This window comes from Symphalangus syndactylus, chromosome 2, assembly GCF_028878055.3.
Source record: "Symphalangus syndactylus isolate Jambi chromosome 2, NHGRI_mSymSyn1-v2.1_pri, whole genome shotgun sequence".
Classification (NCBI taxonomy): Eukaryota; Metazoa; Chordata; class Mammalia; order Primates; family Hylobatidae; genus Symphalangus; species Symphalangus syndactylus.
In genome coordinates this window covers 103,510,819-103,526,264 of record NC_072424.2, presented here as the reverse complement: position 1 = coordinate 103,526,264, position 15,446 = coordinate 103,510,819, and the positions used below count along the sequence as shown (strand labels likewise).

Sequence of the window (15,446 nt, the reverse complement as noted above, 5' to 3'; positions counted from 1 at the left end):
CAGATAGTTTAACTCAAAGCTCAACCTGCTAGGAATGGCCTTGGACAATTAAGCTTTATTCTCCAATTCCTAATATGTAAGTAAGTAAACTATTATCTACCCTACAGAACAGTTATGAGGCTTAAATGAAGAAACATATATCAAACACTTAGCATGGGGCTTAGTATAGAGAACAACTGACGAGTATTAGCAGTTAGCATCATAATTGATTTTCTTTTTCAGACCTGCACCTTACAGTCGGTACTGGTTCCAACAGTCAGAGCAGATTCCCTGACCACTTCCTTTCCCTTCCTTTGAAGTTAGAAGTAAGGGAGCCATGGGAAAAAGCACCACCTCGTGCCTAGAGAGTCATTTCCCATCTGCCTCTGGCCCCTCACGCAAGATTGTCTATGTAAGCTCAGGGGCTTTTCTTCTTATGATCTCCCGACCAAGTTCAAAGACAGCCTTCCAAATATGAGCTATAGTCACAGTTTATGATGTCATGTTTGCTGCAATGCTTTGTTGTAGTTGCTGAAATATTCACAGCCTCAGTCAGTGCTTAGATCTTAAAAGAATTATAAGGGGAAGTCAAACTCCATTCTTCAGTAAAATGCAGCAGAACAACTAGAAGCAGTCCCATTGGGCAATAAAAAGTTTAAAAAATGCATCTATCTTTAGACCATTAGGCTTACAAAGTCAATCTAGATTCTTTGATTTGACTAGGACTCTATCCTATTGAGACATTTTAAAAGTAAGCTAAAACAGCCACATTTTAATCTACGTACAACTCTAGCCATGAATTTCTAAAATTGCATTGGAGTACAATACTGTGTTATTGTATTGCCTAAAATCCGAGATGCCATTGAAATTTTTTTTTAACATTCTAGTAATTAGGAAGTGTTATGGTCAATGTGTAAAGTTATGTTGTAGTGGTTCTTTTTCTTTAAAAACTGATCTTCAACCAATAGTGTATCTTGTAACTAATGGAGTCTTAGACCCACGGAAATACGGAATTCAAAAATCATATTGCTTTCTCATGATGTTACCTAAGGTGATTAGTCTGACTTTGTGATAACTTAATGATTGGCAAAAAGAACAATTTGAATATGTAAGAAAGATCATCCAAAAGCCTTCATTATGTTTGATACCTATGCACAGGTGCATAGGAGAGCGATCTGTCTGGTTAATATTTGAACTTTTCCCTAGCTGCTTGGGAGGCTGAGGTGGGAGGATCACCTGAGCCTGGGAGGTTCAGGCTGCAGTGAGCCACGATCACACCACTGTACTGCAGCCTGGGTGACGGAGGGAGCCCCTGTTTAAAAAAATATGTATATATTTCAACTTTTCAATGTTTCAACATCACTTTAAAGGTCCCTCATATTTCTTCAAAAATGCAATACCATATTTGTGATAGTAAAATATCCAAAGAAGAGCAAAAAGCCTCCTCCCCCTAGCTCCCAGAATCTCCTTTTGTCACTTTTAGTGCACCTCCTTCTTTTGAGAACCCCTGTGAATAGTTAGGGTGGCAGCCATACCTATCACTATCAGTCTATAGGATTGTACTTTGACGTGCTACTATACACCATGCAAAACTCAACATATACAGTGCAATGCTGGGCCACATAGCAGTTATTTAAAAAGAAATACCTTCTGGCTCACTGATGTGAACTTTAAACAAAATTTCTAATTAGTCATGTACATAGCTTTAAACAGTTGGAAAGACACAAATTTCTAAAAGTGTTACCTTTTTCCTTTTATCCTACTAAAATCCTTTGAGTTAATTTTGGGACTTTTACACAAATAAGAGCAACCATCGATAAATCAAACCCTGAAAATTCTTTTTCCCTAAAATAACTTCAAAGGGTATAACTCTTTTTCTATTTTGGTAGCAAACATGAAAGTTACCACATCTGAAGGTGGAATACCACCTTCACAGAACACGTGGATGAGAGATGGCAACCTCCGGTGGTCAGGTTAATATAAACAGTGAGATATGATGCTAAAAGTCAATCATATGAAACATTGATCATAATTAACTTGAAATGATTGAATTACTGACAATGATTATCTTTAGGAACACTTTCTTATTAACTATGTTGCAAGTCCGTTTGCAAATATTTTAGTCAGTGGAATTGAAAAATAATAATCTGGCTGGGCATGAAGGCTCATGCCTATAATCCCAGCACTTTGGGAGGCTGAAGCAGGTGGATGAATTGAGCGCAGGAGGTCAACAGCAGCCTGGGCAATATAGCAGGGCCCTGTCTCTGCAAAAAATACAAAAATTAGCCGAGTGTGCTGGTGCTTGCCTGTGGTCCCAGCTACTCGGGAGGCTGAGGTGGGAGCATCACCTGCACCTGGGAGGTCGAGGCTGCAGTAAGCCATGATCACACCACTGCATTTCAGCCTGGGTGACACACTGAGCAGAGTGAGACCCTGTCACAAAAAAGAAAAAAAAGAAAAGAAAAAAGAAAAATAATGACACATATATAACCTGCAATAAAAAATGTAAGAAAAAAACAAAAAGGAAAAGAAAGGGAAGGAAGGCGGAAGGAAAGGAATTTATCTTAAAATATTTAATTCAAATACATTTTAAATTCCTGATCTCTAAAAGTTTACACTTTATAAAAGGAAAAGAAGTTCTCTGAATGCTGACATTACAATAGGAATACATTCAGGTTTTAGATCTTAAAGTAAAAATTATATGGCTGTTGTCCACAAATCGTGATTATAAAGCAAACACCTAAGACAACGAAATCAATTTTCTTATTTGCTACCTCCTTCTATTAGAGCCAACTGAAAATATAAGAACCACAAGGCTTATAGACAGGAGAAACAAGGTGATTTGCTTTTGCCTCCTCCCAACCATTTCATTACCCACTTACAGACAGAAATTAAACTTGCTGGATTTTTCAAAACCAGAATAATATAAAAGCCCTCCCACTTTTTCCTTTGAACAAATTGATAAGCATAATAAAAATCACTTTCATTCTTTTTATGTTGTTTGGCCCAATAGCTTCAGGAGCTCTAGGATAGTTTATTTAGGCCTCACTGAAGCAGAGGCAATACCCATAAAATTTCCACAGCAACAAAAGAAATTATCATTGAAGCACAAGGGATTTATCATTAGGATGTATGTACATGCCTATCATGTATATATGTGATGTTTTTAAAATACTCTACAAATGTTTTTGAATTACAACATATATGACATGTTCTAGCTTATTGTCCTGTATTTGGTATACCATTTGGAAGTCTTGAACTTGCACTTTCCCAAGAACTGTAGTTAAGAATAAAAGGCAGAGGAAACTGATTATTTCTTGCCTCCAAGTATCTTACTGCCTGTGCTTAGTTTACAAGCTCAGATAAATGTTATTTTCAGGCAAGCTGTGAATTATATCAAATGATTTTGAAAGACATAAAGAAAAGCCATAGCTTGGATTGTTAGTAAATAAAGACCTCTTGAAATTCATGTCGACTTTCCACATAGAAAGTGGAAGAAAACTTTTCTGCGAAGCAACTCATCCACATAAAAAATAGTCAAAAAGGACTTCATTTAATTAGTGATATGTAAAGACTCTTGCATAGAAAAAGGTTACAAAGTAATGCAAAAAAGACTAGGTACAGTAATTTTAAAACAAATATTTAAAAGTATAATTTTGCATAATGTTTAACATTCTCATAATGTTTATTGCTTTCTCCACACAGTAGAGAAATGAAGTGCATAATACATGCTGTGTCTCTTATCTTTTAAACATAAACTCTCACGTGCTTGATTTCAGCATATTAAGAGATTATTTTGTCATTAAACGAAATCGAAAAAACAAAACCACAACCCCATTACATAGCACTAGTTTAGGCATGGGCAAAAATAACTTATGTACATCCCATTGCATACATTCATCTTGCTTTGGGATCAAATGCAATCACTAACTTGACAAAGAGCTTTAAAAATTGTAGCTTTTCTCTTCCCAGTGCTCCCTCCTTGCTTCATCACCTCCAGAAATGTAACTTCTCCCAAAGGGTGACAAGAATAGACGTTGCATTATTAGGAGAAAATGAAGAGGATAAATATATAAAAATAGTCCTAATGAAACTGAATAAGTTAAACCAAACTCCTACCAGAAACTGGAGAGTTTTCAAGTTGGCATGAATTAAATAGCCTCTGGTGGGCACATGGTAGGCAACTGCTCATAGGTGCACTTTATAAATGTAAGGTTTATATAAAGAAGCACCACATTTTGAGCCATCCAAAAAAAAGTGCCTGGGGGCTTGCAGGCAGAGAAGAAATGCTTGTTAATCTGAGAACTGATGAAATAATTGCTTATACCAATGCACTGCTAAATGTCACCTCTTGGCATGTCTGTACAAAAAAGGCAAACTAACATAAAACTAGATCTTTCAACTTGAAAATTATTTTCAGCAGTCATTTTGACCAATAAAACCTGTTAGTTTCAGCAGAGTACTCTTCTCTGGAATGGTATTAAAATGTCTGCAGCCTATTGCAAGACTTCTGTCCCTTTCCTTTCTTAACCTGTCCTCCACACTCGTCTTCCCTTGTGCAATGTTATATATCCAGAAGAAAACTTCCTAAGCTCAGGCACTTATGAAACACGACTCTCTCACTCTCTCTATATATACGTATGTCCCATCTAGTCTCAAGAGAATTCAGTCAGGGCATTTTACTTCCCCAATTCAGACATGCTGATGCACTGCTGGATGGTACGGTCCATATATTTTCCAGGAAACTTCTAAATGGTAACAAGTGTGAAGTTTTCAAAAGTTGCTGATGTCAGCTACCGAGCTGCCTTAAACCAAACAAAAAAGGGAGAGAGAAAAAAGAGAATACCACATTTCCACTCGTGAGGTTTGTGTCTCAAATAGCTTTATTGTTCCTTTGTGGATCTGTCGGCATCTGTATGGCTACCTTCAGGGTGCAGAGGTTTTAAGCTGACTCTGAAATGGAGGACATTCAGTTACTATTGCAAGAAGTTCAAGAAAAATTTAAAAAGCTCCAACTTCTGTCCCCCAGGGTCGGTAAGGTTTACTGTTTGTTCCACTGCTGGTCTGCTGAGGACTGGACGTGGCTGATACGGACAAGGGCGGGCTGATGGCTGTGGCCGCGGCCACTGCTGCTGCTGCGTTTGGGGGGAGCATGGGGAATGCCCCCGCGAAGGACAGAGGGAAGCTGTGTGCAGCCGCGGTGGCTGCTGCGGCTGCGGCGTGGACGGTGGCAGAGAGGGACAAGAGAGAGGTGGAGAGAGGTGGCACGCAGGGGGCGACGCTGCCCGTGGATGGCATTCGGAGGGCTGAATCCGCGTGGGCAAACGTGGCCGTGAGGAGAGCAGAGCCGTGGGCAGGAGGCACTTCTGAAGTTGTGGAGAGGCGACAAGGGGTTGACTCTGAGGCATGGAGGCCGTTGGGCTGGAGCAGGGCTGCGGGCAGGTGGTGGAAGGCGGCGGCCCAGTGATGCGGGTGTAGCGGATGATGGTGGTGGGCCATGGAGGATGTCATGGCCGCCGCCTCCCGCTGGGTGGCGCAAGTGCTGAGATGAGACACAAGCCGCACTCGCAGCGGATCCGAGGAGTCCAGGCCTTCCACGGAGCTCAGGTACCGCGCAACTTCTGTTAGGCACTCTCGGAATCCTATGCTCATGAAGTCCATGGCAAGAGCGTGTGCGTCAAAGTAGCCTAAAAGTGGGTTTGAGCAAAGTAGGGAACAGGAGAGAGATGGGGGTAAGGTAGGGGTGAGAAAATGGTATAGTTAAAAATAACCACCCACTGATGTTCCACTCTGTCCTTCAGAAGACTAAAGTGGAACGATAATCCTTTCTGGAAATATTGCCAGCTATTCATGGTTTTAATTTTTTGCAGAAGTTAAGAAAGTATACTTTGCCACTCACATGTGTGACAACTCTGGCAATGCAATATGCTACAGTTGTTCTTGCAGCTAAATATCACAGTGGGGACAAAAATTAAGAACATCCGCGTTTCAAACACTTCCAGAGAAAGAAATGGGGTCTCCCCCTTGGTATTGTGGGATAGTGAAATTCCCCAGGAAACTTTTTCATGGAAATACAGAGTTCCAGTCTGTCTGTCTCTGTCACATGAGTTGGAGATTAAAGGGCTTATCTGAAACATCTTTACTCTCTTGGCATTTTAACAGAGATGCCAAGTGCATCTTAGCAGCTTGAGGACTTTAGAAATGTGCTAGAATCGCAATAAATTCATAACTGCTTCTTGACTAACAATGTTTTTTATCAACAAAGTGAAACCATCTTGTCATAACTTTGTATAAAAAATTTAACGAAAACAAAATGAGTTTTTTAAAAAAAAATTTGGTTTCTTACTTGAAGATCTTATTTTTCTGTCAGTAATATAAGGCTAAGTTCCTGATATGAAAATACTATATGTTAACGCCTAGTTTTTCTGAAGTTCAAATATATGTCCTTACATTTTTCTAGCATACACCCAAGAAAAAAATGTATATTAATTTTGTCAGTGTATATGCATGCACTCCTATACCTATGGTTACTACCATAAAAATGGCTAGAGCTTGGTCACATTTATCAGAGTCTCTGTCTGAAGATAATACATTGGAATAGAAAATAATAATGTCTAATTATTGGAGTGCCCATGTAGGGCACAATAATAATCAGACATTTGGGGAAATGTTGCCCACTTTGAATGAGTGACGTCTGGTATATACAAACAGATTATTTTTCATTTACGACTTTTTAAAAAGTAATTTCCAAATCAAAAGTTTCGTCTATTCATTTTGGGGATGTGTATATACATACTACACTTGATCTTAGCCAAAAGGCCGAGAAGTGATTAGGGGATGTGTATATACATGAATAAGAAATATCACATTCAAACAAGGTTATTTATTAATTTATTTATCTTTGAGACAGGGTCTCACTCTGTCATCCAGGCTGGAGTGCAGTGGCCCCATCACAGCTCACTGCAGGCTCCATCTCCCGGGGTTAAGGGATCTTCCTGCCTCAGCCTCCTGAGTAGCTGGGACTACAGGCATGTGCCACCACACTTGGCTAATCTGTTTGATTTTTAGTACAGACAAGATCTCACTATGTTGCTCAGACTGGTCTATAATTCCTGAACTCAAGCAATCCTTCTGCCTCGGCTTCCCGAAGTCCTGGGATTACAGGTGTGAGCCACCATACCCAGCAGTTATTTTTATCTAAAACATTTACATTATCTATGTTTTTGCTGATCAAAGCATTACCTGTTTATTCATCAGCTATTAAAAATTTGACTATCTTAATCTGTAATCAAAGAACTTTGGAGATAGTAGTCACATATATTAGAGTCCTAAAGCTAAAATTCCAACGATTTGGAAGTCCCCAAAAGATATTTGTGGCAAATATATACACTACTAAAACAGAAACAACAACAGTACAAAGCTGATACCAAGAGAATATCATGAAATATGGAAGATCAGCAGCAAAAATAGTTACCATCCCAGGACTCTGACATAGTTAACAAACAGAGCCTCTTGGATTAGGATGAAAAGCTATTCCTGAAGAAGAGGTATTCTTGGAAAGATTTCACATTTTGGTCCTCAGGGTTCTGTAGGGCTTTGCAGACTTCTGACTCCCATGAGAGAAAGACGGGGGTAATGAATAGAATAGACAGAGTCCAGAAATCCAGAGGGATTTTGAAACTTAGGTTATTCTACTAAATCTTCTCTAGATACTATTGTCATACCAAGACAGCCTATAAAGAATGAACTAACAGAATTGGAGCCCCAAGAGCTTCTAAGAATTTTCATTACTGGTCATGAAGTAATTGAAATTTGTGGTTTGCCTGCTATGTTGTCATATATGGCTGAGCTCTCTGTTGTATCTTAAAGGAATATAAATTATGCAATTCCTATCCTATTGTGGACTTCAGAGGGAGATGATGATAAGTAGCTCCCTTTTGTGAATGGATCTTGGGCCAACAGTAACATACATGTCCATACCACTCCCTCTATGCCAGCACTATTCTATCGGCCTTAAGTGAATTAACTTGTAACAGCCTTATGAGTTATACAGTATGGATACTACAACTGTCTTCTTTTTACAGATGATAAAACTGGACCAGCTCCCAGGGGGTCAGTAATTTACCCAAAGTCACAGAGCTAATCAATGGCAGAACCAGGATTTGAAATCAGGCAATCCAGCTACAGATGCGATGTCCTTCACCACTGCACTATGAGGCAGTTGGTATTCTTTTACAATGTTAACCCAAACGGCCAGCTCCCTTCTTTTTTTTATTTTTAAATTTTTTTTGAGATGGAGTTTCACTCTTGTTGCCCAGGCTGGAGTGCAATGGCGCGATCTCGGCTCACCACAACCTCTGCCTCCCGGGTTCAAGCAATTCTCCTGCCTCAGCCTCCTGAGTAGCTGGGATTACAGGCATGCGCCACCATGCCCAGCTGATTTTGTATTTTTAGTAGAAACGGGATTTCTCCATGTTGGTCAGGCTGGTCTCAAACTCTGGACCTCAGGTGATCCGCCCACCTCGGCCTCCCAAAGTACTGGGATTACAGGCATGAGCCACCACGCCCGGCCGCCAGCTCCCTTCTTGAAGGCCATTCTCCAGTGCAATGACCTCTTCAATGACCTGATAGTCAGGCGACGTGTATGGAGCCTACTTGGAAATATCTGTTCACAAACTATTCTGGGACAAATTTTAGGACTGTCCAGGTGGCCAAGAATAGCAACCAAGATGGAACTTAGTTTTTATAACAAACCCTAAGAACAATATTACTCTTTATAAGTACAGCTCATGCCAAATATTTGAAACCCCGATAAGAAAACTTAGACTTGTGGCTAACAATGCTAAGGGAAGTAAAGCAATCAAACAAATTTTCTTGTAGCATGACTAATTCAATCAGTATCCTAACACCCTGAGGTGGCAGTTGTAGAGACAGAATCATGGAGCTGCAGGGGCCTTTGGCACTCATGCTGCTAGTGTAGCCCTCAAAGTGCAGCCCAGACTTTTTTCTTAGGTCAGAGGCACAGCAGTGGTCAAGCTAGGCTGGATCATTGGCTTCTGTGATTTAATCCAGTTATCTTTTCTATTATGTAAGAATGTTTGCATTTCATGCCATCATTCAGGATGGTTCCTTGAGAAGGTACAATCTGGGAAAAGTCAACCCATTGGGGCTTCTCTGTACAATGGTTACCCTCCCTCCCTACTAGACACAGGAAAAAGATGGTTAAGATCAGGGCTGATGTTCTAGAGATCCTCAGTGGTATGGCCATACAGGAGTTCAATATTGGTAACAGTTGCTTCCCTCCAATGTCCTGCCTCTGCCCTGATCTAGGACCCATATACTGTGTAGTAAAAGGTTAATGCTGAGCACAGGGAGGCCTCCAGCATTTAGTTGGAGCCCTTAAATCCTTCTGATACCTTCTCCTTATTCAGTTGTTAAATATACTGAATAACACCCTTGGCTAAGGTGAATATCAAAGGATTCTTTGAAGGATGAAAAAGATTCAGAGGGACAAAATCAAGTCTGAGTTGTGATGTGTAAGTGGGATAATGAAATCTGAGTGAACTAGGATCTCAAGGCTGTTTTTAGCATGAGATGAGAGATCCTCTCTCACCACCTCGACAATTCCTAAGTCACTATCCAGTACAGAGGACACCTCTCTAGGGCCCTGGACCTGGAGTGCCTGCTTCTGTTTGCTTTCCCCAAGAATGACTCTGCTCCATTAATGGCTTCTAGTGTAGAGACTTCCTACCTGCACTTCAACTGTTCTGTTTGGTCTAAATTCAAGACCAAGCAAAATCTGAAAACAATAATGAAAATAACTCGAGTCATTTCCTTTGGAATAGCTGAATTATTTTCAGTCTTAGCCTTCATTTAATGAAGACGGAGGAGGAGAAGAAGTAGGAAGAAAGAAGTAGAAGGAGAAGAAAACGATTGCCTCTAACCTCCTGTTTATGTTTGGATGTTTGTGTGTTTGTTTTTTGTTCTTTCTGTACAGATTCCAGCATGCGCTTCTTAAGTCCTAAACAAATCTCTGACCAGGCTGCTGTGAATGAAGCTTTACTCCCACAGTATTATGAAAGCAAACACAAGCCCAGGGTCAAGTGCTTCTTTTGTTCCAGAAGTTCTTTCCCACGAGTTCAATCCTGCCATTAGCATTGATTTCCACGGCTTTAATCTGGGGCCTCCTATCTCAGCTTGTTAAAGAACTGTTCAGCTATGACTTCCTTACAATATTACGGGGAGTAACATGAAAAGAGAAAGGTAAAAAAGGCAAAAAAAAAAAAAAAAATGAAGTCATCTACTTACCTTTACCCCCTGTTGCCTGAAGCATCTTCAAATGATCCACTGTCATTTGCAATATTTCAGCTTTTTCTAACTTTGCAGATCCCTTCATAAATAAATAAATAAATTATCATATGTCCTACAGAAACTAATTTGAAACATTATACACTGAATTTAGCATTATGGCTTCAATTTCCCTCTCACTAGACAATTCCAACTTTTATTTTTTCACAGAAAACTTCGAATTCTTTCCAAACTTTACATGAAAGCACTAATTAATGTCATACCTAATGACAAGTAGTTGCCATTTTAACTTTTAAAGACTAAAAGAAACTAGAATAAATGACTTTTTAAAATCATAAGAATAATTATTCTCCTAAGATCACCACAGCAAAACGATTTCAGTTGTAAAAATCTCAAACTTTGCATTCAATCTGTATCTTGGTTAATAATATGTTTTATTATGGGGCATCAATAGTCTTCTATAAATCCAAAGTCTAGAGGAGTTGCATAACAACTCCAGAAGATAAGGAGATAGGATTTTAGCAATTGATTGTTAAATATTTTTAAACTAGAAAACTCCAATAAGTCCTTTCACAGGCCTACTAAGTCCTGAAATAAGGTATTCACACTAGAACAATATAATTGGATCTGCATTTCAAGCAGATCCAAAAATTTTAAAAAGGAAGACTTTTAAGGTTTTCTTCCCCAATAATTACCAGCAGGTGTCACTGTGAATTTCTAAGCTCACAAACAAGAAGCAATAATTTACTGCTTACTTAGGAAGCATCATAAATGCTTAAGGATTTTTGAACCTTTTAAAATAGTTCTTAATAAAATTGTCTTGCAAATATATTTTTATGTCCCTGCTTTCAGAATAAGGAAACCTCTGGTAACCAATTGAAATACAAATGTGCCATTTCCAACTGTCTTGGGGACTGTGGGTGGCTTCTCATTTCCTGGAAGAGCTAAATAATTACCAATATGTTCTCTTTTTTTCTTTTTTAAGGACACTAAGGTTTATTTCAGGTCCCTATGCTTTACTTGTTTTGTAAAAATTATCAGCACCACGTACAGTGAGAGTGCCAGAGTTACTTAACTGCTCTAAAGAACACTTTTCTAATCATATTGTGACAGGGCCAACTCACTAGGGTTGGTAGCCAAGCTCTGCAAATGGGAAAGCTTGTGTTTATGGTAACTAACTGCCAAACAACTGACGTTTGCTTTTAAGGTTTAAGTCAACATTTAAGAAAAAAAAATCTAACAAACCAAGAAAAAAAAATCAAACAGACTTCTCCTCATAACTGCAGACATTTCAGTACTCTCAAATTTTAAAAACATCGATTACTGACATTTTCACTTGAAGCCTATTGGCACTGAAAATGCTACTAATCAAAACTACAATTTCCACATTATTTTTAGTTTATCAAACACAGTCTCTGCATATAGATTGGGTGTCTTTTTTGTCTTAAAAATGTATAATCAGTAGCATATTATGTTTTGCATTTGGTCAGTGTTTAATTTTTCCATGAAAATGGTACAAGCAGATTCAGTAAAGTCACTAATAATTGAAACTGCACTTTCTGGATAATTTCCAAGGACTTCGTAGGGCTTGTTTTATAATGTTTGCAGATTCATGAAGTAAACAAACAAAATGGAATAAACAAACAACTGTTGTCTTATTGGAATTAAATTGAAAGTATTTTCAACAAGGACATGCTGCCATATCCTTTGAAAGATGCTCTTAGAAATCTGTGTCATTAACCATTGCGGCAGGGGGACAGCCATGACTTCTAAAACCACAAAAGATTTAAACATTTGGCTTTGTGCTCTTCTAAGTGTGCAAAATTTTTTTCTTTCTTTCTTTCTTTTTTGGTAAAGGAATAGGTGAACTATGAAAAGGGGCATTTATGATTAATTTCATTTTTACCAAACTTCTAAAAAGATGCCCCAAATTAAATGGCATTCTACCAACCCCCAGGGATTAGAAATGAAAGCAAATGGCTTGGTAAATAAATTTTATTGGTATTATCATTTAGGAAATAGAGCTAGAGATGTTACTTCTTGGGCTCTGATTGTTTTCTAATTAAAAAGATTACATTATAAAAAAATTTTGAGAAAAAAATGTTTTTTTTTTTTTTTTTTTTGGATACGGTATACAGCACAGTTTTAAATAAAACCACTACTGGCATTCATAGAAAGAACAGAGAAAGCATGAACACTGTTGCCCTTAAGGGGAAAATAAGCTCAAGAATGGAAATGTTTTTCAACTTCATGATGGATTATGTTTTTAATAGTTTTGCCACAACAAAGCATTTTATTGAAATAGCTGCTCTGTGCCAGATCAGGGCACATACACCATTATTTTAATGAGCTTTAACAAGAACCCACATTCCCAGATGAGCGAATCAGATTGTTTGAGCTTTTTTTGGGGGGGGTGGGGGTGGGTGGGGGGATTCTGGGGAGGGGATAGCTTACTTGTTTTTCAAAAGCAGTTGGCACAAGTCTTCTCAACTCAGATAAACTGTTATTTATCCGATCCCGACGCCTTTTCTCTATAATCTATCCAAAAGAAGCAAACAACAAAAGTTTATGAATTCACAAATGATAAAATTACTCAAATGAAAAAATGTAACTGTTACACATTAGTATGAGTTACATGAAATAAAAAGGGGGAAAAATCACATACCCCTCTCCTTTTCTTTCTTGCCATAATCTGAGATGTTGTTGTTGGAGAATTCAATCTAATCACAGAGCTAGTACTTTGCCTATGAAATAAGAAGAGTATGTCAGGTGCTGCATTAACATAACAATAGTTTCTTCTGGGTACTTGTGGCACCCATTAAATATTCAGAGTGATTCCACAGTTCAAGTCTGTGTTATTTTATTCTTAGCTCTTGTTTCACTCTTAACAGACTTTGCTTTCAGCCCGGCTGTCTCTTTTCAGGTAAAAATTACGCCTTAATTTGTAATCCAGATGCTAACCCATTGGCCAAAATGTCCCAGAATTTTTACTTGAAAGTCTCCCAGTGAAATAATTACAGGCAGTTAGGCTGAGAAGTTAGATATTAGCATTTCCTAGTTCCACTCATATATTTTAAAGTCAACTAATTTCAAATAGCTTTCCTTTTCCCTCCTGTCAGGCACACTGAACAAAATAATGCCACTTTTTCAAATCAGGGTTATGTTAAGCACCACTATCAAACAGATGTGCAGTCGTCATACGTCAAACTCTTGTCTCTGGGTGCAAACTTTAAAATAAATAGAAGTTATCTTACTGTTTCAAAACTTCGGTTAGTCATATATTGCAACAGGAAAAAATTGACAAACTTGATGTTTTGCATACTAATCTTCCAAAAATATGCCCTAAATATGCCACTGATAGGAAAATTAAAACTCATTACTTGGTGAATGTTTTACTTTGAAAATGAAACTGTAGGTGTGTCTCAGACTTTAGTCTAAGCTTAAATCTCCAGAAGCTGCAATTCACCTTGGATTTACTAATGAAAATATATTTTTATATTGAAAGTTCAATCAAAGTATTATTTGGTCACACAATTTTTATAATCCTTTCAGTTTGTATCGGTTTCTTTTCATAATTCATGGATACTATGCTTCTTTGTGTTCTCAAATTCCCCAGGTTCCTGTTATTTGTTCTCTTTCATTTTAGAAATGCTGCACACACCAGGTTGCTATTACCTCACCTTCTCACTTCTGGATCTTATTTCTGAATTACCTGTCCCCCTCATTTTCACCCCTTCTTTACGGGTTTCACCTTTCACATGATAGCTTCTGTTTTTCAGACCTCATTTTTAAAGATGGCACAACAACACTTTAATGATTAGATACTTAAACCGTTGGTTTCGTGTAAATATCTTTGCTCTTGCAGATTTTAGGCTTTGCTTTGTATGTATTAGAATAACAATATGAAAGAAAACCAGTTTTCCAAAGGTAGGAAGAATTTCTCTCTTTGAGTGACAGCTGCAGATAAATAATTAAGGTGCTTCTGGGGATGCCAATTAGAAGCAATTATCATTTGACCCGCCTTGGCTCTAAAATGCCTCGGTAATCTCCCTCTGTCACAGGAAAGTGGAGGTCTGGCTTCTGTGATTACGACGCCGATCTCTTCCAGACTTGAGAACAAGCAGTCAAAGAAATGATGCCCTTTCCGATGCTTACATCTGTCACTCACTCTTGCATTAGCCAAGTCACAGGCGGTCAATCTGCAAAGTTCAACCTACTTAGCCTTGACATCGCAGGTTGCTTTAATTCCTCCAAAAATCAAGTTGTGGTTTTGGTATCTCTAAAAATCAAAAATCAAATTGTTTTTATTTTATCCTGATCTATTTTGAAAGTGCCCTCAAATACGGTTTCAGTGGCTGGGACATTGCCTGTCGCCCAGACGCTGCCGTTCGCGCGCCCAACTGTGACAGCCAGGACCCTCCCTCCGCAACTCCTGCGCTCTGCCTTTCAGTGGCGTCTCCCATCCTGGACACTTCATCCCTACGGTGAAAATCCACATCCCTTGCCCCATCCCAACTCAACGCTCTGCGAGCGCCCACCACTCAAACTTTCTCAGGCAAAACTTTCCCTCTCCACCCAGATGCTGCGGAGACGAGCCTTGGGATTTCCAGGGAGCCACGCGTGCACAAAGCTACCCCAAACTCCCGAGCTGCGGGCCGCTCCCGCGGAGCCCGCGCTCACCCCGAGTAATTGTTCTCGCTCCCCACGTCGATGGTCTCGTCCATGTCGCTCTCGGAGGTCGTCTCCTCGCAGGGGCGCTTCATCCCGGCGAAGACCGCGCAGGGCGCGGCCCGGCCGGAAGCTCGGACGCCGAGTGGGGCGCAGCACCCTGGCGCCCGCCTCCTCCCTCCCCGGGCCTGGGCAGGCGCGGCTCCGGCGGCGACGCGATCTGCTCCTAGCGGCTTTCCCACGCCGCAACTCTGCTGGGCCGCAAGAGCCGGCGCCGGCCACGCCCCCCCAGCGGGTGGGGCCAACTCACCCGCCCCCGCGCACCGGCCCAGGCCGCCCGCCCGGCACCGCCCCCTCGCTGGTCGGCGTGGCCCGCGATTGGCTGGGCCAGGGGGCGGGGCCGCGCTCGCCAATGCCCGCCGCAAGGCTCCGGCCGAGGCGTGGGAACGCGGCCGCGGACCTGGTACCCCAGCGCAGCTTGCTGGCGGGGA

The 15,446-nt window shown here is 40.1% G+C and overlaps 1 protein-coding gene and 1 pseudogene across 1 annotated transcript; both read right to left on the bottom strand.

Moving 5' to 3' along the window:
* Positions 1-3,640: 3,640 nt before the first annotated feature.
* On the bottom strand, positions 3,641-15,191 carry HEY2 (hes related family bHLH transcription factor with YRPW motif 2). The gene is made up of 5 exons (XM_055263227.2): positions 14,968-15,191; positions 12,953-13,031; positions 12,742-12,825; positions 10,288-10,369; positions 3,641-5,666 (listed from the first exon to the last, which is right to left on the bottom strand). Exons 1-5 carry the CDS (start codon positions 15,048-15,050, stop codon positions 4,981-4,983), a joined length of 1,014 nt encoding a protein of 337 aa, XP_055119202.1. The 5' UTR covers positions 15,051-15,191; the 3' UTR covers positions 3,641-4,980.
* Positions 6,662-6,810, bottom strand: LOC129478224 (uncharacterized; annotated as a pseudogene).
* Positions 15,192-15,446: the final 255 nt, after the last annotated feature.

Bases quoted from the DNA above. Each gene is read 5' to 3' on its own strand.
- HEY2 (XM_055263227.2), bottom strand. From the start codon at position 15,050: ATGAAGCGCCCCTGCGAGGAGACGACCTCCGAGAGCGACATGGACGAG. The intron at 10,370-12,741 runs GTAAGCTATCCC...TTATTTATGAAG, and splicing joins CAACTGCTTTTGAAAAACAA to GGATCTGCAAAGTTAGAAAA. The intron at 5,667-10,287 runs GTAAGTAGATGA...ACCCACTTTTAG, and splicing joins TCAGGCAACAGGGGGTAAAG to GCTACTTTGACGCACACGCT.